This window comes from Amblyomma americanum, chromosome 2 (assembly GCF_052857255.1).
Source record: "Amblyomma americanum isolate KBUSLIRL-KWMA chromosome 2, ASM5285725v1, whole genome shotgun sequence".
Taxonomy (NCBI): domain Eukaryota; kingdom Metazoa; phylum Arthropoda; class Arachnida; order Ixodida; family Ixodidae; genus Amblyomma; species Amblyomma americanum.
In genome coordinates, this window is record NC_135498.1 from 145,326,773 (window position 1) to 145,350,947 (window position 24,175).

The 24,175-nt window shown below is 44.4% G+C and overlaps 1 protein-coding gene across 1 annotated transcript; it reads left to right on the forward strand.

The window, feature by feature from the left end:
* The first annotated feature begins 200 nt into the window (after positions 1–200).
* LOC144119149 (glutathione S-transferase 1-1-like) lies at positions 201–16,624 on the forward strand. The gene is made up of 5 exons (XM_077651845.1): positions 201–563; positions 4,859–4,917; positions 8,021–8,162; positions 11,366–11,536; positions 16,456–16,624. Exons 1-5 carry the CDS (start codon positions 423–425, stop codon positions 16,591–16,593), a joined length of 651 nt encoding a protein of 216 aa, XP_077507971.1. The 5' UTR covers positions 201–422; the 3' UTR covers positions 16,594–16,624.
* Positions 16,625–24,175: the final 7,551 nt, after the last annotated feature.

The following is a 24,175-nucleotide window of genomic DNA, read 5'->3' on the forward strand; positions in this document are numbered from 1 at the left end:
TGCCATGTAATGAATGAGATAATATCTGCGAAACAAACAGAATGTATAAAGGGACGGTAGGACAGCTGCACTTTGAGTCGCACCGGATGTGCAAAGAGCAGCTTAAGTGGAAAGGGGGGGGGGGGGACGAACAGATTACATTCACAGCGCCCTCAGACGGACTACACGGCGCTCAGAGTGAGTGAGCAAGTGGCGACACAGATAATGCATGGCAAAGCATATGGAGGTCTTTCCCTTCGCTCTCAGGTGTTTGCTTATTCTTTTACGTCTTCCTGTCGCAAGCGCCAACTGCAGAGACATTTCGACAGCGACAACGTGGCATAAAAAGCGCCCTTAGTCTGCTTCTCATCCTGCCCCTTATTTGTAGACTGTTGAAGAGTGTAGAGCTGCTTTACGTGCACCATTGAACCGCGGGCTGAAAAATGGCGATAGACCTGTACCTGGTTATAACGAGGGAGCCATGCATCTTTATACGGATGCTAGCGAAGCACATCGGCGTTGAAGTCAATTTGAAGCTTTTGACCTACGACGACCAGGGTCGTCTTCCCGCTGATTATTGCAAGGTAAGTCGTTTCAGGAGCCGTGACGGAGGAGGAAATGAAAAGGAGACGCTTACAGTGAACGACAAAACTATCCGGGATTTAGTTTTACTGAAAATTACACTTATGTGCGGTCTGGCAAATGAGGCCGACGAAAAGCACACAAGGATGAAGGAACTTGCGTACTTTATACGCTAGAATAAATAACACTTACTGGCTAGCGAGGCAACGCAGAAGCAAATTATTCGCCGCGAATCCGGATTTCGCAAGCTTTTGTCCATAACTGTACCTAGTGCGAGACTGCTACCTTATGTGTGGATGCGCTCGAAAGAATCGAACAATCTTGGAAATTAAGAAACGCATTGCGATATGTATTGTTGTTATTTATTGCTGATCTTGCTACAAATGCATAGAAATTAGGTATTCAATGTATGTAAGAAATAACAATTTAAACGGGAGGCAAACGACCGTAATAAAATACAAAAATACAAAAGGTGTTCCACGTCCGATACATTGGTAAATTTCCCCTTTCGCGGAAGCGAACAATCGCTTCCTTCAAGAGATCAGATGGGCGACTTTTTTGCAGTTAATATCAGGAAACTGAGCAGAGTCACGGAAGTCAACGAAGTAATGCATAGAATAAACAAGCACTCTGATTTCAAGTTATATTCGACCATGAAGGATACAAGCAGTTAAGTTTAGACACATGCGCCATACCTTCTCAAAGTGCGCAGAAAACGCAAGTGAATCATATATCCTAGCAATGCTTTTCTGAGAACAATTAACCGGAGCTCCTTATCAGTGCTCCGGCCAACTGCTTCCTCTAATCGAGATTCGCCCGCTGACTACGTCCAGTATAGCAAGATGTCAATAAAGACATTTTTTCAACATGGCCATGGCCACAATGGCATCCAAACACCAGTAAATTTCCGACATGCCGCACCCTGACTGGGAAGGAGACTACTCGGCAAACTGCAATCAACGAGTTTGAACCCTTCACCTCCTATAGTGGCATCAGCTGCGCACCGCGTAAACCTGAGGCCACACACATTCATGTCCGCAACCATACTTCGCATAGGATTTCGACCTCTGTAAACATTGTCGCTCCATAGCCGAACGTGGTCTCATCCGCGTCTTCGCCTTATGGCTCCAAGATAATGATGGCCTCACTTTTACCATCGCCATCTTCCGCGCTACAGCGCTCAACACTGCCCGCATCAATCGCCTGGTCGCAGAACCCTTTCAGCGCACGCGTGAAGAGTATACCCTTCTCTCGGCCAGTGCTCCCATCCTTAGCCGCATTCATAACGGACTCCCTTATCATAACTTGCAACGGATGGACCTAAATAAGGTGGATGACTTCCTCACAACACTTCAAAACCGCCCTGGGACTCCTGGCCTGAACGCCCATCACGTGTTTTTTAGCACTGGGCGCATACTATAACCCCTGCGAAGGAGCTATAGAAAGAAGCGGTTCTGACATCTCACAATATCCTTGCCTTCTCGTCATGCCAACCGGCAGGGCGATCTTGCATCGCATAGGAGACCCCTTAGGTCAACAAGCCATGGCTCTGACGAATAATATCCCACATGTTATCCCACTCGCACGCCACATGCATCATGAACTTCACTCCGCACGGCGCCAGGCATGCATTCGCAACCTTCGTCGAGAAATACGACATGAGAAATACGTGGTTTATTTGTACTCTAACAACTCAAGGAGTGCTAAGAACGAACGCCTTTCGATGGAGTATACTCTTGTCCCATTTTTGATTCCTTTTTCCAGAATCGCTGCTTTCCTTCAAAGCGTCAGCCCTTTGCAGGAGTGGATATACTCATGTATTAGGAAACTACCAGAAAAAAAAATCGCAGGAGCGAGTAATTGAACCGCAGAATCTTGTGCTGTGAGCTGGCTGCGCTACCACTTTACTATCGCTCGGACATTTTTTTCCCCTTCATTGCATTGAAATAGTGACGAAAGGAAAAATCTAAGCTTGTTAACGCCACAAAATACCACGCCACTGTACTCCTGCACGTCCCTCCGCTCCCAAACAGGAAAAGTCTGGGAGGCACACACATTCATCTAGATAGGGGAGCCAGCTAGGCGGCTCTTCTAAGGCAGCATATACTCCTCGCACCAAAGAGCATTGCTCACGAAACAAAGCTTTCGACGACCGTGCTGATTTGGCGTGGCGGTCCATCATGCAGCTCCTCCAGAGACCCAGTGGTTCCAGCAACATATTTGATCATATGGCTTAACGCAGTTTTTCTCCACACGCTAAAAATGGATACTGTAGGATGTGGTGTCAATGTCCTTCTTAATTGTTCGTTGCAATGTGTCCCAGAAGAACATAGTATCATTGCACAGAATAAAACAATGGTCAATTCTCTCTGTTGTATTGCTCAGGCGGCAAGAATCTCCTTCGCTGGGACAAGTCAGTCGTTTTGAGCCCCGATAAATGCTTTCATTATGTGTTCCGCGGTGGCTTCCTGCGTTCGTTCTGAGAACTTCTGTCGTTAAACTTCACAGATCGCTGCCGCGTTAGTTGGCACAGCTCAGTAAACGATGAAACAATTTAGACAGCAGCGGCACGCCGCGGATAATCTTCGCTCGGAAGGAATTTCGTGGTGCACGGTATATTAAAAACTCGCCCTTCGTGAACGAGATAACTGCTGCCCTGTTGCATAATTATTTTAATTAAAAATGATGTTGAGCTTCACTTGAGTGCTCGTCGAGCATTCGCAGCGTAGCAGCCCTGCAGTAGGAAGTATTTAGAGTGATGTTTCGCGGAGAATCGAGAAGGTTTACGGAATCTTATATAAGTGTTTTCCTTGAGCTCAAGCATCGCTCGTTTCTGCAATGGCTTTTTCCTAGGAAGGTAGCTGTTTTGAAACAGATGTACCTAACAGTGAATGGCAGCTCCGAAAGGCCATTCACTGCACTATGTTCGATAAACGATAGCGCTATGTTTCGGATAAATTGCGACACTTACCAAACAAGTCACTTCTCATACGCATGTACGTAAAAGCATGCTTTCTCCGAATGGTGCTTATGCAAAACATTTGTTTAGGCATGTCGCTTTTTTACTGCAGGTCAAAAGTAGAGGGCTTTATTTACGTTAAGCGGAATCGGGGTCGTAGGGATGGTATAGGGGACTATATAGCTCGGCTGCATTAAAAAAGCGAAAAAAAACATTCTTCAACTCCTTCTGGCCTTAGACAGAGTGCAATAACAGTTGTACTCTTTGCCGAAGGAGGTGCTTCACTCCTTGTTGCTAGAACTGTTGCTAGAAAGAGTACAGTGGCCGGTATACTCTACCAGACAAAGTAGCAGTTTATAAAGTGTGGGTGCAGCTTCGCACGAACCCGTACACAAATATACCGTGGCGGCACACCAACAGCTCACGAGACGACAGCCTCATTCACTCACCAATCCCCCTGGGGCGGAAATCATCGCTATCGCTCTTACCATTAAAGCTAACGAGATGCAACACCACAGCTCCCAAATCTTTACGGACTCTCAGGCTGCCTGCCACAACAGGTAGGGACACTGCCTTGCTGTACGCGCCTGGGGCGCACGCTAACACAATACCGCTTCCTTGCGCGGACCCCAGGTCACGGAATCTTATGGGGGCGCACACAATTAAGGCTCACGCCCAAGCTTGCAACTACACACACCGAGCGGGGCTCCCCTGACATGACAAATACCCCCTCTCCCAGCTCTAGTCGATGAGTCTTGAGACTGCCACAATACCTGCCTATATCCCCCACATCACAGAACCCTATCTACTGGCTCAATGGAGATGACCAAGGAGGCGCTCGTCTCCATCGAGTCAGCCCGGGCCACTGGGGTCCTGGACTGCGTACCCAACCAATCCCACTACTATCCCCACCTTCCCGAACTAATAAATATTTATTCTTCTTCCTCCTTCTGGTAAAAATCAGTGCGCACTGTGGGGCTCAACAGAGCATTCTACAAAATACCTTTTCGGAACACATTTTCGCTTCTTTCCGGTCCAATCATACTGCATGCCATCAAAGCTTATTACCAATCATAATCGAAAAGCGACGCTCGCATACCCAAAATGCGCCTTCCTTGTGAAACAAATTTTTTCTATGAAATCCTGCATGAATTAGTCTGTGTCTTTAGAAAACATCCGTTTATCAAACAATACAGTGCTATTGAATGTCATTGCGTCAGAAAGCTTTGTACAGAAATAAAAAGAGCGACCTTTGACAATGGCCTTCCTGAGTGAAACCTTCTTGAGTTACCTTCCTGACCTTCCTGAGTTAACGGTTTTCTGGTATTCTTTTTACAGATTAGCCCTTTGAACAAGGTTCCGGCCATGGACGATAATGGCTTTGTTCTTTACGAAAGGTGAGGCTCAGCGCAGCTACAATGCGTGAGGTAGCCGCTTTTAATAATCCAAACCAATTGCGGCAATAAAGTTTTCAATTTGTCTTAAAGCTGAAAATATCGTTCATAACAGCATGAAGTTGCTCAACTCGCTGAATTCCCACCGTTACTAAGAAGTTCTGCATTAAAAGAAAGAAATTACCTTAAACTACAAATTATTACATCAGTTAATACGCTATGTCCTCATTCTTAAAAATTCATGAATTAGAAGCTTCTTAGTGTGTTGTTTTTCTTTTTAAATTTCGTTACAGGTCACGAGCCGGCAAAAAAATTCTGAGAGGCGAATATTTCGTAGCGTTTAAAAGACCTCAAAATCGAAAATATAAATGGCATGGCCTGTAATATCTTCCGGTCAGTTAAGTTGGCTTTCTCGGCCATTTTCAAAGTGATGTTATAAGCTGTCCGAAAGAATTTTTTTTTTTATTCCAGAAAGCGGTAATACGTGCCACTTCGCCTTGCAACCATGTTCTAAAAACAAGACTAAAGTGGTAGTAGTACTTGCAATTTTCGTTTCGATTGCACAAGGTCTCCGTTGAAAACAGTTTCTTCAGCCTGCCTGTGACCATGAATGCAAATAGGAATTACGTGTCATCATATGTATAGGTCTTGTGTACGCGGAGCGTTGGCTCCGTCGCCCACGAATCTTATTACAAGAACGTGTTAAAAAATAATTTTTTTCCGCTTTGAAAATGCGGGCCATGTGTTACGTTAAAATTGTGATTTTTGCATCTCCCTGTTTTAGCAGTGTTGTTCATTTTTCTTGCCTTTGAAAACGTTTCGCAGTGTGCTCACTTTTCTGCGTGCTTCTCGCATCATCGACGAGCCTGTTCTTCGCGGCCAAGACCCGCCACGGCTACACTTCTCGCGGTCACTGAATGCACTGACATGTTAACCGCGACGCCATACACCTCTGGCATATGTTCTGTTCTGTAGGAGCGGTCACGAATTATGGTAAAGCATGATATGTGCATGTGACGTCACTGTGATGGTTGGGACGAAAATAATGGTCTTTGCACCGATTTACAAACACCTTGCAGAAGCCGTGCTTGCCAAGAGCTGCTCAGAATCGGCCAATATCGGCTCGGGGGAAGTTATCATTATGTAGGGCGTGCCTTTAATGATCTTTGAAGGATATAATGCAAAAGGTGGTCTTTTTAACACCGCCTTCAGCACGACGAAACGCCTAGTATGTTGGGAAATGGTTTCCAACAGAAATATGATAATTATGGCTGCCGAGTAAATAGAGGAAATACGGAAAAAATGAAGAGAGACAGAGAAATAGAGAAAGTGACCCAGGAATGTGAAGTAGAGAATGACCAACTTCGCGTGCATGGGCATTAAAGCATTAAACCTATCTCAAGCTAAAAAAGCTAAAATATACCCTGCATTTTTTTTTCTGGTACAGCATGCCAACAGACAACCCAAAAACCTCTGCATGCCAGACGCACATGCCAGACGCATGCTAAGACGAACATAAAGGAAGTGAACGCGACAGGAATCCCTCGCAGGAAGCGCCGTGTTCCAAATCGAAAACTAGAACAACGCCTGTCATTGCGCAGACCTGGAAAGGACGCAAAAATGGATCACTCGGCCTAAGGAGGCACTGCTCGGCGCCGTAGTGGTGCGGTTTCGGAGACTGGATGCTTTCCATGGAAACAACATCAAGGCAGCATGCGTTGGAAGCATGCACGAGAACACTGATAGCAAATATACACAGCACGCGAACGAACGCATGCGAGCGGTGACCAGCTTTTGTTTCAAGGCGTCTGTTTTCCTCGTCCTCTTACCGAGGAGGCACAGCGCTGCTAGTACAGCTTTTACGAAACATATTTTGACCGAAATCGCGACAGACGATGCGGCCTTTCGATTCTTTTTTGAACAGCGCAGGCAAGGCTCTCACCAGAACGCCACGTGGAAGAGCCGAGACCGCCATATGTCTTGAACATTCACTGCTTGCCATGCTTTGGGAACACATGCGGTGGGAGCGTTCCTGCGCGGCGGGCGCGTTCATGCTCTCGGTGTGCACACAGCGCTTCGGCATTGTAGGGAGCCTTACGTTTCAAAACACTTTTCCACAGTACGAGAGCAGGACTTTCGAGTCGTGTTTTAGGCACTAACCTTTAAATTCACGCCGACTGTAATGGGTTTTGTTTGTCCGACTTGGGGAGGTTCTCGGCAATCAATATCAAAGTCAATGTTCATTAAGTTTACTTACTGCGTAATACGCGTAATATGCGTGCAAGCGTCGTCTACTCTAGGCCTGGCTCTCTAAAAACCGGAAAACTTTGTCGCAGTTTATTTTATGGCGTAGTCAACATATAAAGAGGCATTCTAGCCGGAGAAAAATTTCATTGCAGTTTGCCTTCAACGTGCACTGGCATGCTCCCGTGTACACAGCACGGGAGTGTGTTGGTGGTGCGCGACGATTCTGGAGGGAAGAGTGGGTTGGATGTGTAGAAGTGGATGGAGATTTTGAAGGGACAAGGTGGGAAGGGGTTGGGAAGTGGATCGTAACTTCTGATGGTTAAGTTGGTTGAGCGGTGGCTGGCGGGAGCGACTTACGGCGTGTGGAGGCTTCACTCAACGACTCTTCATACAGACAACGCGGGCATTTTCGCCAAGTGCACCGTTACTGCAATCCCAGTAAACAATCTCCTTGGGACAAGCCACAGACTCAACGTGGTGGTTCATTGCTACAGCATGCATTCTTGAACAAAACACAAGGAGGTAGCTTGTTCGCTAGGTGTAACGGCGTACATTAGCCCAATGAGGAGGAGATGAAAAATTGTTATCGATGGACAAACTAGACAAAACTTGAAAACATCCTCGGATTTTAATACTGAACGCAGCGTGATCGGCGGCAGCCATGTATGCTTTCGCAGAAAAAACTCTCAGGCCTAATGACCAATTTGGAAGCTACTCGTGCAGAGGCAAGTGAAATTTTCTGGCAACTCCAAATTTCACTCATGTGTACAAAACTTTCCCAATTCGAATAGCACAAACACAAGAGTAAGTGTTCAGCGTCGCCTTGTAGCTAATAATATCTTCATACGTGTTCCTTCAGCACGGCCATCTGTTACTACCTGCTCAGCAAGTATGCCCCGGCAAGTCCCCTGTACCCCAGCGACTTCCAGAAGCGGGCTAAAGTGGATCAGATCTTGTGGACCGTATCAAGTTTCCTCCAACCGGTAGCCTCGTCCTACATTGTAAGTGTGGATGCAACACTTATGTCAAATTTGAACAGGCTTGTTCAGCACCGATTGGTGCACTCGTTACATCAATGAGCTTTACCATTTACATTTTATTCCGCGAGTGGCTGGGTGGGGACGCGAGGTTCTTCAGCGAAAATTTTGAACTAAACGTCATCAGCACCACCTTATCGGTGTCTGCTGCAGGAGAAAGACCTCTCCCATATTGTTCCAGATAAAGGGCGATTCATTTAATCGTGAGCGTGTAAACGGCCAAAAGGTGAAAAAGGTAATTGTTAAGGTCATTACTGTGGTGTTCTTGTGAATGATTGTTGGGGCAGGAAATTTGGTGAAATACATTTTTTGTCCTTTAAATATAGTAACACAAAGAAACAGTTTTCCCACTTTTTTTTTCCTCGTGGAAAGTACGTCCTTGCCAATTCTTAAGCGCACGTTCGTTGGTACGGCGGCGTAAGCGTCTGCGGTGCCGTTGGTCTTGGAGTTGTAACCGGTGGAACGAACGTAGTGTTACTGAAAAGGTTCCCAGAGTTTCACGTTTGTTTTCCCTGCGCCGCTCGCGCCTCCATTAGCCAAACGCAATCTCGTGGCTGAAAAAGCGTTTATGCATTGCGGAGAAAACTTCTCCGTTTCGTCCAGCACCAGACTGCTGCTGACGGTCAATTGGCACACCTACTCTTCTCGTGCTTTGTGGGATTTAATTTCTTCGCAACGCACGTGTTATTGAAAAAGATAGTTGTTGATCAAATGCAAGACATTTTGAGACTTCGTTATTTGAACAAAAGGAAACGTTTACAACATCTGACGTTTACAATGGATGATGATATCCAACCCTACGGCGAGTAATTCGTTCTTAACTCATTGAGATGGGTCTCACTGCACCCGACGCATTACTAACTTGCTGTGTCATTCAGTGCAGCGGCATTTTGGCTGGAATAACGTTTGACAGCCAAAACGAAGCGTATTTAGCTTGCACTCGCTGTAATCGCTGCACCAAATGTGTGTCTGGCATGCAAGGTTTTTGGCTTATGGGGGTTTAACGTCCAAAAGCATCTCAGGCTATGAGCGGCGCCGTAGTGAAGGGATCTCGGAATTTCGGTCACCTGGGGTTGTTTAACGTGCATTGACGGGCCTCTAGAGTTTCGCCTACATCAAAAGTCGCCCACCGCCGCCGGGATCGTACCCGCATCTGTTGCGGCTTTCCCTCATAGGCTTGATGCTTGTGTAAACATTACGGTGAACATACGCGTAGCTCTGACAACCTCTACAGTAACTCTAAGCGAACGAGCAGCACCGCGAAGGACGATAGACAGTGAACGAAGCAGTGCAGAGGAGGATAAAAGAACGGCGAAAGCGAATATAGCACGGGGAGGAAAACGGAAGAGAAACGTGGCCGCAGCCTGAAGACGGGCTCTACGGCGGCGACCCGCTCAGAGATGGCACCAGAGTAGCACACGCTGTCATCTGTTCACCGATGATAGCACTATCAGCAAGGTATACAGCGAGTGCTTGTGAGGAGTGGTAGTTGTTCCCGCCTCTTGGTCAAAATACTTCAAGACCTGCGCCCAACTTTCGCATTACTGAGTAGCGTAACCGTCGGCTAGTTTTTTTTTCTCTCAAGAGAGCAGCGAAAAGCACTCTCATATGAGGCTGATACGAAGATAAGCAACGAGCACGGTGCGCTGTCGCCGCGCAGACTGTCGCTTCGACGTGAAAACGCAGTTTTTGCCATTCAGAACTGCCGCTGCAAGGAATGCCTCTCGAACGTCGGTGACCGTTCTCGGTTAGATTTAAACAAGCTGGCGTCTTAAATCCCGCAGAGGCGTGAGGTTTTGATGCCGTCCCAAAGTGTGCTAGATGCGGCGCACAACAGCGAGAAAGCCTTTATTGTGTACGATAAAAAATCAGGCATTCCCAGCACACATGCAAATAGACTGTCCTTAACGTACATCATTTTGCATTCTTCAGCACGAAGCTTCGGGTCCGCGGTGCTGAGTTTCTCGCGACGCCACCGCAGCGCCGTTGTGTGATGCGGTGTACGGACCGTGAGTAGGTTCGAGGCGACACCAAGGGGGAGTGGGTGCTTTCAATTCTCTTGCAGATTAAAGTTTCTACCACAACCACCGATTGCCGTCAAGCGCTGTTTGCTTCTCATATTAACTACTGTGGTCTAGAATTGGCTACAACGACAAAAGAAAACGTTGCAACGAGAGTAGTACTTCAAAAGAGGATCATGCGACATATTGCTGACCTTTATTACCTGTCTCCCCTGCGAAGTGCTTTTATAAGCTACAACATAATTAGTGCTGAATATATGTAGCCGTATCACCTGCTCTACTGTTTTTAGTTTTCCACTGTAGCTTTTCAAGATTTTTTAGTGAATCTAGCATCTCTAAGAAGAAGACTTGTTACACTATCTACACGTAATTATAACATTTCGCTCCGCCCGAAATTTCGAAATAATTATAAAGTTCAGTCAACATAATTTGCAATTTATTCTAAATGAACATAAATGTGTGATCAGCTACGGAGTAAAAGAACTGAGAATATATTTTCTATCCAAATAATAAATGGCTATGTGTGTTTGCCTTTCTTTTCAAGTGCTGTTTTTCATGAACATGTATGGATTCTGTTTTTCTTTATATTCTGTCTGCTTAATTTTTTTTGTTGGTATTGTGTTGTGTTCACAACTATAGAAACAATTATTGTAGACAAATTTTGAAATCATCTGCTGTTTATTCAATAATTTTATTGTACTTCTTGTACTTTATAACTCATTGTTCTTCGCATTTCTTGATGTCAATTTATATCGACCCTACCTGTTGCTGTAGACCACTACTCCCGTGTAGAAGAGGTCATGGGCGTATTTAAGCTGTCGAGACAGCTTTCACCTCTTGACCGTTTCCAGGAGCCATAATTTCTGGAAAAAACTGAATTGAATTGAATTAATGCTCGCAGCTCAGAGCTTCCTTTGCTTTGCTCGACCAATACGACGTCATAATTTTCTTTCGTTGCTATGGTTCCTGAATTCAGAGGATCGACCTATGGCGACCAATGTGCGAGTAAATATGATAAAAATTTCAGTCCAAGGAGAGAGCTGTGCTTTGTGCACAAAAATTATGAAAAAACTTCATTATTTCTACATGCACAATGGAATACGACAATAGCAATGTGGCCAATCGATGCTATTTTTATTTCTCCAGCGCGCTGCCATCGTTCGAAGGAAGAAACTAACCGCCGAAGAGCTCAACGCATTTGAAGCTACAGTGTTGAGTCCACTTCAAGAAATGGTACACGGAAAAAAGTTTGTTGTCGGAAATGGACTCACCGTGGCGGACATCAGGCTGGTCTCCATTATGGCTTGTTTTGTTCCGGTAAGTATATATATCTTGGGAGCGCAGCTACCTTTTATAGAAGGTCACACATTATGTAATAAGGAAGCACGCACTTCATGTCAGCCGACCGTTGTTTCTTTCTCTTCATATTTGTGGATTGCAGACCGTATTCACAAACATTTGATTTCCTTCCACCTCCCTAAGCGACGAAGAACAACGAATATCGCTTCAGCCGCGTATTCGGACGCTTCGTGCGAATGCGAGGGATACTATAATTAAGTTCAAGGCTCGCTAAGGGCCATGACCTCTCCCATTTCAGTTTCCTTTTTGCATAACGAAAACTGAGGAATCGTATTCCGTTAGAGCTACAAACAGGCCCGGATTCAGATCTCCTCCGGAGGCCTCCGACGATAGGATCGCCGGCGATTTTCTCCCCCAAACGACACCATTGGGTATGTATAATTTAACAGAGAGCAAGGTCGGTAGAAAGTGACCGGTACTTTTGCCGGCGGAGGTCGAATTTCCATGGAGGCGAAATTCTAGAGCTCCCTGTGCTGTGCGAGTCAGTGCAAGTTATAGAACCCCAGGTGGTCGAAATTCCCGGAGCCCTTCACTACGGCGTCCCTCAAGCCTGAGTCGCTTCAAGACGGTATACCCCCATAAAACCTAAGGCATGAAGCTACTTTTGCCATTTGCTACGGCCTGCCGCTAATCGAGGGCGGTACAGAAGCCTTTGTGATGCAGACTGCAGGCGGCCATCCTGCGTATCGAATAGCGAAATTGAAGACAACCGATTAATCGGCCGGATCATCACTTAGATTGTGTGCAGCTTGAGCTCAGGACGGTAGTTCCCTAGCTTACGAAAGCGTTCCTCAAGTCCGTATTCATATGTAATACGATAAATAACATAATACTGTCCGGAGCACGTTGCCAGTGTCTCCTAGAATGAAGTGCGACGCCGCCAAATTCTATATTCACGGCGTCGTTGTTTTATTGTCATGCTCTTGAGGCTGATTAACATCCGTCACTGTCTTCTTCCCCCTATAAGAAAGAGGTTAAACTATAGGATACTTTTTACCGATATTAGCATGCTACAGGGCTTTCAGGTAAATATGCGTAAACAGAACAGGCCTTCGAATTGTGGCTGCTATTCACAGGTGCTGATGTCCGGAAAAACAAAGACGTAGGTCGTTAGCATATGCAGACGAAAATTCTTGTTTGAAATGAGTGAAATGTTATGCGTCAATGTCGAGAAATTACGTCGAAATAAGATAGTTTTTCTGCTCATAAAACATTAAGGGCCACTAGAATTTCATGAATAGTAGCCACTGAAATATTGATGAAATTGCATTTAGTACTGCTGTGTTTTGTTGGGGAATTTAGGGAACTGCCGCTACACATAACATAATAAACAAATTTATATGCATTCTTTCCTATTACTCCGGGAGGCACATGCTGATGCGATTCGCGGGGCACATCTTCAAAAAGAAATTCAGGCGACCGGTGCTCACAGTTTAATGCTGCAAGCTCGTGTTGATGTGGTGCCGCAAACATCCAGAAGAGGATATTATGTGCAGATCACACGCACACACAGCGTAGAAGATTGCACACGTGAGACAGTAAAACATGCCTTGACTGAAAATCTAGTGATGCCTATTTACATGTTGCTGTTGTGATTGAACGAAGAATGGAAAGGAAATTGCACGGGCCTGCCCACTGGCTAGAGCTGAGCTGCAAATGCTGCCATATGCATACAGAGAACAGTTGGAAGAGACGTCTTAGCTTTATCTTTATATTCTACAAGGGTGTCTCGATCAATACAAGTGATGAAATGCCAATCATCAAAGTTGTGTAAATTATTATTGGTTCTATTTGTTTATGGTGCGTGGCATAGAATTTTTCAGGCTCACATTCCATGTCCTGTTAGTTGAATATCTGGATTCCTTCAAGAAAACCAAAAATGAACCGAATAGTAAGAGCCACTTTTGCATGAACGCGCATATGAACCTCCATGAAACGTATGCCTGTGGCACACTGTAGCATCGGAACTTTTGTTTCCTGTGAGAGAGAGAGTTTGAGCGGCTTAATAGAGTCCTTAAAGACGCTGCGTTCTCACTGAGCATAAAGTACATGGTAAGACTGAGGTGCGTCAGGTGGCGGTGGTGGTGGAAACTTTATTACATACAGGGGTGCGTCATGCTCGATTAGATTAGGCCTCCTTTTTTAAGTGAGGCTTAGCTACATCAACGCCTTCACAACTGAATCTTAACAATATGTAGTCAACTAATAATTCTCTGTAATGTACCCAGCGAAAATTTCATTCAGGCTTGTTGTTTAAACTAAATAATTGTTGAACAAAACCGCATCGGAACATTAACAGAAAATCAATACTCAATTTTGTAAGGCTATATATGTAGACACGCAGGCTCACTAACGGGCTGCCTTCTGTGCGCCGGGCACTACGTCCACGGCGACTTTGAGCCATACGCATTAGAGACAAAATACTACCTTTGGGACAGTTCTAGATGTTGGCAGTTGTCTGCTGCGTCCTTCCTATGTTTACGTTCAAAAACCGTTTCGGAAAAGTGCAAAGACGAGGACGTGACAAACTGGCAGACAAAGTTTTTTCTTACAACTGATTTTATTGAGGCTTTGCCATTGCTTATGTACTGCTGCAAACACAAGTGGAAACACCATAAATTTCTATAACACTGCATGTGGCAGCGGCGACGCATAAGCGATTGTACGCATTTTTTCATCCCATTACTCAGAAAACGCAGTGCTTTCTAGCACAAAGTCATCGAGGCGGTGCTTAGGTAGTTATCTTGCTGTCTATGAATTTTGAGCGCTTGCATTGTTTTTTTCGTCGTTTTGTTGTGACTTGTAAAGATCTAGCACTGCATGAAAATCGTGTATCATTCCTCTTTTGTACTTTTCTTTTTCATTTTTTATTGCAATTTTTGCAGTGATCATATCAACAGCGTGCGCGATTCGGTGGCTGGAGTTGCACGCGCTGTTATTGTGTTCGTGTAAACGGTCATTGACGCATCTACCCAGAATGGTATCATGTAGCGTCCTGTCTGTTTACCTGTTTTCATGTGCTCGAACTTGCCAGGGCTTCTACTTAGTTTGCAAGATCACTCGTTGTTAAAAGCGTGCGCAAAGTGATAAAGTTCGACAATGGTCGTCATATCAGCTAATCTTTCCATAACAAGTATCTTGTTATACGCATTGTAGACCGAGACACGGAACAATACTGCCACTGTCGACAGTTCAGGTGGAAACTGCTGTTTATTCGTCTAATCAAGTCTAGAACGTTGACTTGGGCTATAGCCTGCTTTCAGAAGGCGGCCAAAGACTTTAGAAGCGACTTGGTTTTCTCAATTTGTTTTGCCGGCCCGTAGTTTTGTGCATGAAAATATCCGCTGAGAATGCGTGGTGCAGAACAGCGGTCACGAACAACAGAGGCGGTGTCAAGTGTGTCTCACTGAGCGCATCTCGAGACCTCATGGCGCAATATGGCTCTCCTCAAAAGTTATGAAGCCCCTTCACGCGATACGAAAGGAGTGGCCCTGCTCCGAAAAGCTAATGCACAAGGTCTAACCCCGCAAGCATACGTGCAGCAAAGAAACACAGAGAGATCGTGCACATTTCATGGTCGGGCTCTCTCTGCTTAGATTTTCGGGATGGCAGCCCAAATATGATCGTCACATCATTTCCCTTTTCACGTATTGCGTAAAAGGAAGTTGACAGTTGGCGAATATACGACTGGATACATGGTTGTGTTTCCGTGCTAACAATGCGTAAGCGCTGTTGTGGCAGACTTAAGAACACTCAGAGGGAAGAATGAAAATGAAAAGCAAAGGGACTTATGAACTCCTATTATCTCATGGAGATCGGTCTTCGAACTTGTCTTCAAGGTGATCGAGCCACAAAGCTAATTGCAAAGGTGCCAAGCCTGTTGTTCTCTGCAAAACACACAGGCTAAACCATGCAGATTTTGTGGTCTATGGTGCCAAAAAGTTTGCAGTTTGAACCCGCATAGAATTTATTCCTCTCAGCATTGACGAGACGAGTAGTTACCTTCGGCAGCTGCCAAGCCAAGTATAAAATGTAAGAAGAGCGCACATAGCTATACAAATGAAAAAGCAAAAAAAAAGTTTATTTACCGCCGTTGTTCCCTGCACATTCCCTGTATATGCGTTTAACTGCAACTTGTAAGCATGAGTGGTGTATTAGGATCGCTCATAAAATTATGATGAAGAAAGCATACTCCAGAAAAGATAAGTGCTTTTCGGCAGATGTGATTGCTAATCATGGGCGTCAAGAACAGCCTACCGGATACTGCAGCAAAACAAGTTCAGGTAAAGTTCTTGTTGGGGAGAGACTTGATGTCTCATGCAGCGTAGAAACTAGAGCTCGGAATTGAATTGTTGAAATTGTGTTCATTGGTTAAAAACTGTAAAACGTTCCTTCAAACACATCCGCAAAATTGCAGTCGCTTACGTTGTAGCGATGTTAACACAAAGCTCACTTCCGAATCTACAATCAGTTATCGCTTTCACCCTGCAAGCCTTAACAACATGCGATAAATGGAAGCTTCTTTATTTACTGGCCTAATTGTCACATCCCGCAAAATTCCTTTCAGTAGAGGTCCAATAACACTCTTCGTTAAAGTGGTTTCCTTGCTAACGGAAAACAACAATGCGGCCATGCAATTCACGGAACAGCGCAGTATGTTATGCCTGCGCTGGTTTCTTCTGAGCCTGAAACTTTTAAAGATACATCCACTTTATTTTTACAGTAAGCGCATATCTTGGTTTTTCCCAAAAACGCTCTGGCCCAAAGAATATAGAAAGGAGAGCACTGAATTCACTCACAGGATAGTATTTCTTTGCTCCTTACAGTAAATATTTCACAGCGCGTAACTAATTCGCAGCGCATGTTTTGTCCTACAGCTCCCAGTCGTGGACAAAGAAAAGTTTAGTGCACTGCACTCCTATTATGAACAGACGCGTGCCATGGTGCCGAGTTTCTCTGAGGTCTACGATTGGATCCTGGAGCCTCGGGGCAAGGAGTGGGAAACGTACGAATAAAAGCACAAAAATGTGCAACTCCCGTGGAATTGTTTCTGTTGACCTCTCACTTTCCTTCCTCATGGAATTTTACATGATTCAAATCACTTTTGTTTGTATTAGCATCTGCACTCGCTTAGCAGATTAAAGTTCAGCGCGGAGTGTCTAGAGAATTTGCGTTGTCAGCTATTTGTCTCGACGCAACAAAAAACACTACAGAGAATGTTTAGTACATTAGAATTGGAGTGAAAGCACGGATTTGTGCGGCGTAGAAGACGACGGTGAGCGGGCAGTGTCACCAAAATGCTGTCTGTTATTTTATTTAACAATTTTTTGGTCGTTTTTATTGATACATTTTCAAAATTCACGCTTGTTGCTAAAATTTTGTTGTTGTAATCCCCTAAAGAAATTTCCTTGTTTATGCGATGACACCTTGTCCAATCTCCCCATATGGGTATGTGCCATGCTTCAAGAGGAAGGAGAAGTGCTGTGGGACAGAGCAGATGGAAGTTGATGAAGACGACGCTCTCCAATGCACAGCGCGAGGGTGCGGTGCAGTTTAACACGAGGCGTGTTGGCTGCGGCGATAACCTAGTGGTGTTGACTATCGGTCCATAAAGGAGATCTGTTCGCGCATCCGCGGGTTCGACTCTCGGTAGTGGATATTGATTCTTTTTCTCTAGGCATGAGGTCCCGCAGTGAAGCTCTGGATTCAATACCTCACCACCTAACTACGCCCTTTTTTACAGGCCCAATATCTTGGCACACTAAGTGCTGCATCTACACTGAACGCAGGTTTCAGGCTTTTCTTTACTTGAGTAAAGCTAGCCGTCAATACATATAAAAGCTACCACGTGCTGGATCGTTCGGAATAGTAATGAATGTGCGAAGCTTCAACTTGCACTGTGACATCAGGAGGACTCACAATAATGCGATCATGAAGTGTATGTTATTGTCCGTCCCACAATAGTGGAACCAAATTGGCTTGTTTATTCTGGTAGCTCTCATTTCATGCACTAAATGCTTTTAGCAATCATCCTCGGCAAACTGAGGGACCATCTTCCTGGACTTGAAGCAGAACATAAGGCTGTACCTGAAGCCGAGCCTTCCCGAAACTTGGAAAATTTCCGTCCCCCTCGCATGCAGCAGGAAACGCATTCTCATGCGATAGCCGCTACACGGGTACGTTTGCATTTGTGTAAAAGTTGTAGTCGACATTTTTACTTTGAATTCCATGTGCTGGTGAAAGGGATAATAGTTTTTTTTATGTTTCTCTTGCCTGCTTTTACCGTAATTACTTGTAATCTACTTTTGCAGCCTTGGCTTGGCACTCCCTAAGATCATGCCTAGATTACTATTGTCTTCTGCTCCGGTCTCTTTGCGCGAGTATGTTGCCATCCCATTCGTTATTACTCAGTGCATTCATTTTAAATTCATGCTCACCCGTTTTTAATCTCCTTCCGCCCCCTCCTTCCCAAGGAACTCAATAAGGTTGGCAATATATGCAAAAAGTGGTCAAATATTACGTTCACAAATTAGAGCAGACAGTCAATTGATCGAAGCATTGTGATGTTTGGCATTGTGCTTGTAGATCTGAACTGAACAACTGGACGAAACTACTGCAGCGTGTGACCTTGTGTTACGGCGTGGTTTCAATTTACCCATATCATAATCACTGATGTAGATTGGTTCTTAGAATACTCGTTTCCAGCGCCTAGTACAACAGCCATATTGTGGCCTCGTTGTTCTCGCAACAAACAGAGCTTTAGGAAATTGGGCCTCAAGAAGTCATCTTACGCTATTCCTTTGTACACCCAGTATATGTCATTGAGTGTCTCATTGAAGGAGCAGTAGTGCTTGACAAAGAAAGAAGAAATAACAAGGCACCGCGGCGAGAAAAAAACGCGATAGCTACAGCTGGCCAAGTGGAACTTGTTCAGTTGAATTGCGAAGTTAGTCTTTCGCCGTTCCGTTTCGCTGGGCGTTCCTTCTTCATCTTTGTCCCACTTGACACGGCGCATGCGCACAGCTATGGCAGATCGGTTTCGCCGGCTCGCCGCTCCGCCGGCAGTAGCAGCTGCTCCGCAACACGTGACCAGTGGTTGGTCACGCGACCAACCACGTGACCAGACACGGCGCTGCGCCGCCCGCATCCGCTCCGTATCACGTGACCAACCACGTGACAGCGTGGCGGCACCGCCATCACCACGGCGCGGCCATGGTGAAGGCTCGAAATGCTACCGTAATGTAGCTATCGCTAGAAAATAGTTCAACGAAACATTCGATTCTATACATTATTGCACGGTACACACGGGATGCTAAGGCGATGACCGAGATTGAAACAGTATTGCGAAACGAATTTGCTTAGAATCGTTTTCTGTTCGGCTAGTTGCATTACATTGTTAGCTGTTAAAGGACACATAGAGAAGGGCATTTAGATCAAAATTAGCTGGTTACGTCCAAGTTGAGCCTGCACGTCGCCGCCATGTTCTCGCGCCTCTTCTCTCGCTGCTTATTCATTTGCGTGCTTATTCCATTCGGCCGCAGCCTAAATGCCCGAGTTGTTAAAAAAAACGTCATGAAAACGTTGCAACATCGTTCTGCATATGGTTAGCAGATCACAAAGAGAAAAGAAGACTGTTCTCTCTTGGTGCTTCGCGATCTGCAGCAGCTACAGGGATTTCAATAAAATTTTGTGGAAATAGGGTGGAAAGGCACACTCAAGGAGCTCAAATTTTCAAGCGCTCTAGAATGTTTCCAGATTGCCGACTGTTCCTAACAAAATCATGCAGTATGTCTCCTATAGATACCATTCGATTCTCATTTTTATTACCTCGCGGGTTCGTTGCCATGTCCATACTACCTAGCAAAGCTTGGGTGGCTAAATCTTCCCACTAAGACCACTCATTGTACTTGTAATGAAATGAAGCATTTGTAAAACCAAGAGTAGGGCAGAATCGTGCTCCCAACCGGTTCTGAACCGATCTTCCAATTCCCTCCAGTTATATTTTATTTCCAAGATGGCAAATTAAAAAAAAATGGTGGTTTTGTAAGCTTGCTGTTGAGCACAGAAATAAGCGTCCAATTGTGGTTTTCGGCTATGTTCGCGACCCGGTCCAACACCAAAGGTACACCTGCAGGGAACCTAGAAGACCGTAAGAATGAATAAAGAGATTTATGATAATGCGAAAAGAGCTACTTTCACCTTCATGGCCCAGCCTACAGCATGGCAAATGCTAGTGTACTAATACTGTTCGTACCCCGGTGTCCGTACCACGACAATAAGTAGTCTCCGCGAAGACCTGCCCTTGCTGTAAAGGCTCCAGAGTTCAAGCCGTAGCAAACCAAGCGTAAGTTTCTCAAATTGCTTTTTTGGTTTACTGAATTTGCGCTCGATCGCATCAGGACGGTTTTTATATTATGCATTTGTTCTGGGAGCTTCCAGCGTAGTGTCTGGGCGCTTTCAGCGAATTTAATTTTTGAGTTTACTTCTGTACTTGCAAACAAATCGTTTTTACTGTTTCTGTGCGCGAAATCTTGTCTCTCCAAGCGACCGTCCCCGAATGACGCTACGATAGAACGGCAGCGGAAAGGCTACGTGCAAGGCGCACGTAGTGATAGTGTGATCAATTCGGCCAGTTAGCAAATCGCTGACTGCGTGTCGCAACATGCTGAGGTGCGACCACAATCAGAGCCTGCGCACCGAGGCACCACCATACACTTCCAGTTACCATGCGTCAGAAAACCAACTTCAAGCACTGCAACTTAACAAGCGGCAAACCCAGACTGGTCACCACACCTCGAAAACCATAAATAGTTTATTGCGAACAGTTCTGTCAATAAAGTAAAAGCAAAATTTAAGATGGACGTAGGTTTACAGAGGCTTCATGTAACTCGTGTAACATGTTAAAAAATTCCCACTAGAGCTAGGAGGACTTAGTGCAGGAAGGCTACTTCTGGAAGGTGATCAAGACCCTGCCGACTGAAACCTAAAATTTTGAGTTTATTGAGGTGCGCTTTTGCTGCGGATCACAGGACATGCGCTTCCAGACGCAATACCATGCCTTCCTTCAACGCTCCCTTACGGCGCGGCTGAGGTGTCCCCCGATATATCCCCACGCCGCCTACAAACGCCGCCGCTTATTCGAGCATTCGTTGTCGTCTTGGTTAGTCCAGTTAATTTCGGTGTTGAAATTGACCACCTTCCTTTTCTCAAAACGCGATTGCATTTTTTTTTCCACGCACAACGTTAGCAGTCTGACAAAATTATCAAGTAATGATGAAAAATATGACTAAAAAGCAACGCTTAAACCAGGTGCAGTTCAAAACGGCTAAACGAGCCGCAGGAGCATTACGTTCTCTCGGTATAGCTTGGCACCGAGTCAAAATATAAATGCTGTTGGTCCGCTTCCTTCAGTGCTGCCAGTGGCAATAGGCGATGCGCCTCACAGTCGACGAAGATGTGTTTTGTATGTCGGATGTCACACTTGCCTGCGCTTAGTGCGCGGATGAAGAACACTCAGTCTCTATCCTATTTTGGTATTCTCTTTGCTAAGGCTTGCCAAAAAAATTCTGAAAAATACTGCCCTCCGGCCCGCACTAGTTTCATACAACGGGCTTAAACCAACTGTAAACAAAAAAGAATCCGTCAAAGAGAGGACATTTCGGTTGTTGTGCACCCTTGGATGAAAGTGAAACGTTTGAGAGCACTGCGGTGACCCGCCCTGGAGAAATGCGAAAGCACGTGCTGCTGCAATGACAGAGCGCCTATACTGTGTGCCTAGGCGCCTTTTTCTCACTCTTGTCATGTGACTTTGGTATGACGTCATCACTTTATCACGTGACCTCACAATTTTTCAGTTATCTAGTCACGGGATATTTGTATGCCATCATCATCACTTCCATCATTGTTGTGATCTTAAATCTCATTTGCCTTCATTAAATTTTGCTAACTGCCAGAATTTAATTATCCTAATTAGCATTAACTAATTAACTATAAGACGTCATTAAAGTTCTTAACGGCACAATACACCGCTCAATAATTTATTACTCAGTTATATTACCTTCACACACAATCACACATTCATGCTGTGATGTCATAGTGCGGACACATATTGCCGACATGTTTTGCGGGCATGACCTTGAGATTAAGCCATCTAATGCTTTTGCATTAAAACGTAGGAAAAAGCGACAAGACAAGTTTGACCCTCGGCCATGAAAACAACGAGAGGAAAGCAGGTAAATAATGAAGGCGCGAACTATTTTCAGGTGTCGCCCTCCTTTTTCGAGGACGTAGGCGTTCTACAGAAACACTCTTTTCTAACATTTTTTTAAAGAGTCTAGAAATAACCTTCTCGCGACTAATAAAATACCAATAAAAATTCAACTACTTTTCGACTGATATAGCCCTCGTCAGCTTTATTCACGCAGTTACGAGGCCCTAGCCAATGGTATTCTCGCTGGTGCCGCATCTGCTGACCATCGCTAAATTTTTGACACCAGTAACCAGTATTTTCTTTTGCACAAACTACCCATTTTAGAATTTGTGTCCACCTCTGCAGATCAAACTAAGCCGTTAAGCTAAGCGACCCACATCTTTCAAGAAAACATGACCATCTCAACTGCAAAGCCGGCAGCCGTGGGAGTTCCTTAAGACTGTATCTTAGGCTCTTTAATATTTTATACATATATATCTACTGAACTGCTTGAGTAACGTCAATTTTCTTTTCTGCGCAACGAAACCACAATTTTTGTACCTGAAAGATATCGGAGCATATTTCAACAAAAAACAACAACAAACACGTAAAAAGTTCTTTGCTGTCGCGTAAATATAACCTGCTAATTATGAACTCCACAAGAGCGAAAGTCTTAATTTTTTTACTTCCTTCAGGTTGCGGTTTCTCAATGTGCGCTACTTATCAATTTCCTACAACGCCACATTTCTTACTATAATTGCACATAAATTTTGAAATTTATTCCACAAGCTTAATCGTCACTAAAAAATTTCGTTTGGCCATCGTAACACGAGCCAGAGTTTTTAGTCCCAAATTATTTTGTCCGCACAAAAAGCTCACATTCATAGTCATTTTTATTACTACTTGTCTTTGTGGGCTATATGTACTGAATACGTGTAGACCATCAGCTAAAACATTCACAACCAGGAATTGACACAAATGTTTTTTAAACTTTTTCAACCATTACCTTGATGGTTTGGATTTTCGTCGACCTTTTGCTTTCAAGTATTCGCTCATCACGCACCGACTTATAATACTTGATTATTCAGCATATATATTTTTCACCCGTGACCATTATAAAATTTAGACTACATATTCTGAACGCTCTAATTTTCTTCTTCCTGAAGTGAGTACTCACAATGGACAAGTGACATTATAATATTAAACTTTATAATATTAAACAGTAATATGATTTCTTTATTCTTAAAATTGTTTATTAATAAAATATTAAACAATAACTTCGTAATATTCTAACCGCTGATGACAAAATATCACGTACATTCCTTCCACTCCAACGCTATACTAAGCGGTATTTTACGGGAAAACTGACTGTTGCCTAATGAATTGCTTAGAGTCATCTCCTTGTAATGCATTTGCTATTAGCTTTCTATTGCCAGCTGAAAATTTTGATTCATGTGCTATTGTTACCACTGTTTAATGCATCCGGCATCACTCTTAAATGTTCTAAATTTAGGAGGCCCCACCTCCTTTCACAGCCAGTTATTACTTTGGGGATTCCTAATTCAACACACCTTGTCTATTTACTGCTAATGTACGTTCAACTTTGAAATTTACCTTAACTTTAAAACACGACTTGGTAGCTGTCGGTGGTGCCATGGTGACTGCAGCCGATCGAATCTCGTGGAGCTAGCCTCGTAATTTACTCTGACCGTTATTTTCCTCTCGCCGTTATTTGGAATCAGTTCGCGACAGCGACTTCTACCCTGCTGTGCAGCATATTGTGTTAAATCTATATTCGCGCCTGGGCAACGTTGCAAAGAGAACCTCGCTTCATCCTTCATAACTTTGAAAGGAATGTTAGAGACGGTAGCAGAAGAAAAGAATTGCGTAGTCACTCACTGAAAAGTAAAGGCAAAATCTGCCATGCTTCCTTTCAAACGCGGTGGTTTACGTACAAGCTCTTAAAAATTTATCATGTGGCACGTCTTAAACATGTGCCTGTCTAACAGCCAAAAAGAATTAATCTCGTTAGCAATGCAGTCCGGCTTGTGAGTTCTGTTATAACATAACATTACATTTCTATATTTCGAAATATAGTGTACACTGTTTCGAAGGCGACAATTTATCAAAGGTTTCCCAGCGTATACGCCACGCCTTGCTTACGTTATATGCCGCAATGAATGGGCTTTCTTCAACATTCTTTTTCAAGCACGTCACAGAACAAATTTCATTCTTGGTGTATAAAGAGGAGCCACCGATCAACAACGGGGCGCCGGAAAATAAATAAAAATGGTATTGAGGGGACAGCGCAGGAACCTGAAACATGGCACGCAGAACAAATTCCCATTATGCCGAAGTTTCGAAAGCGGTTTATTTGATTACAAGTAGATAATTTTCATGGGTGCGCA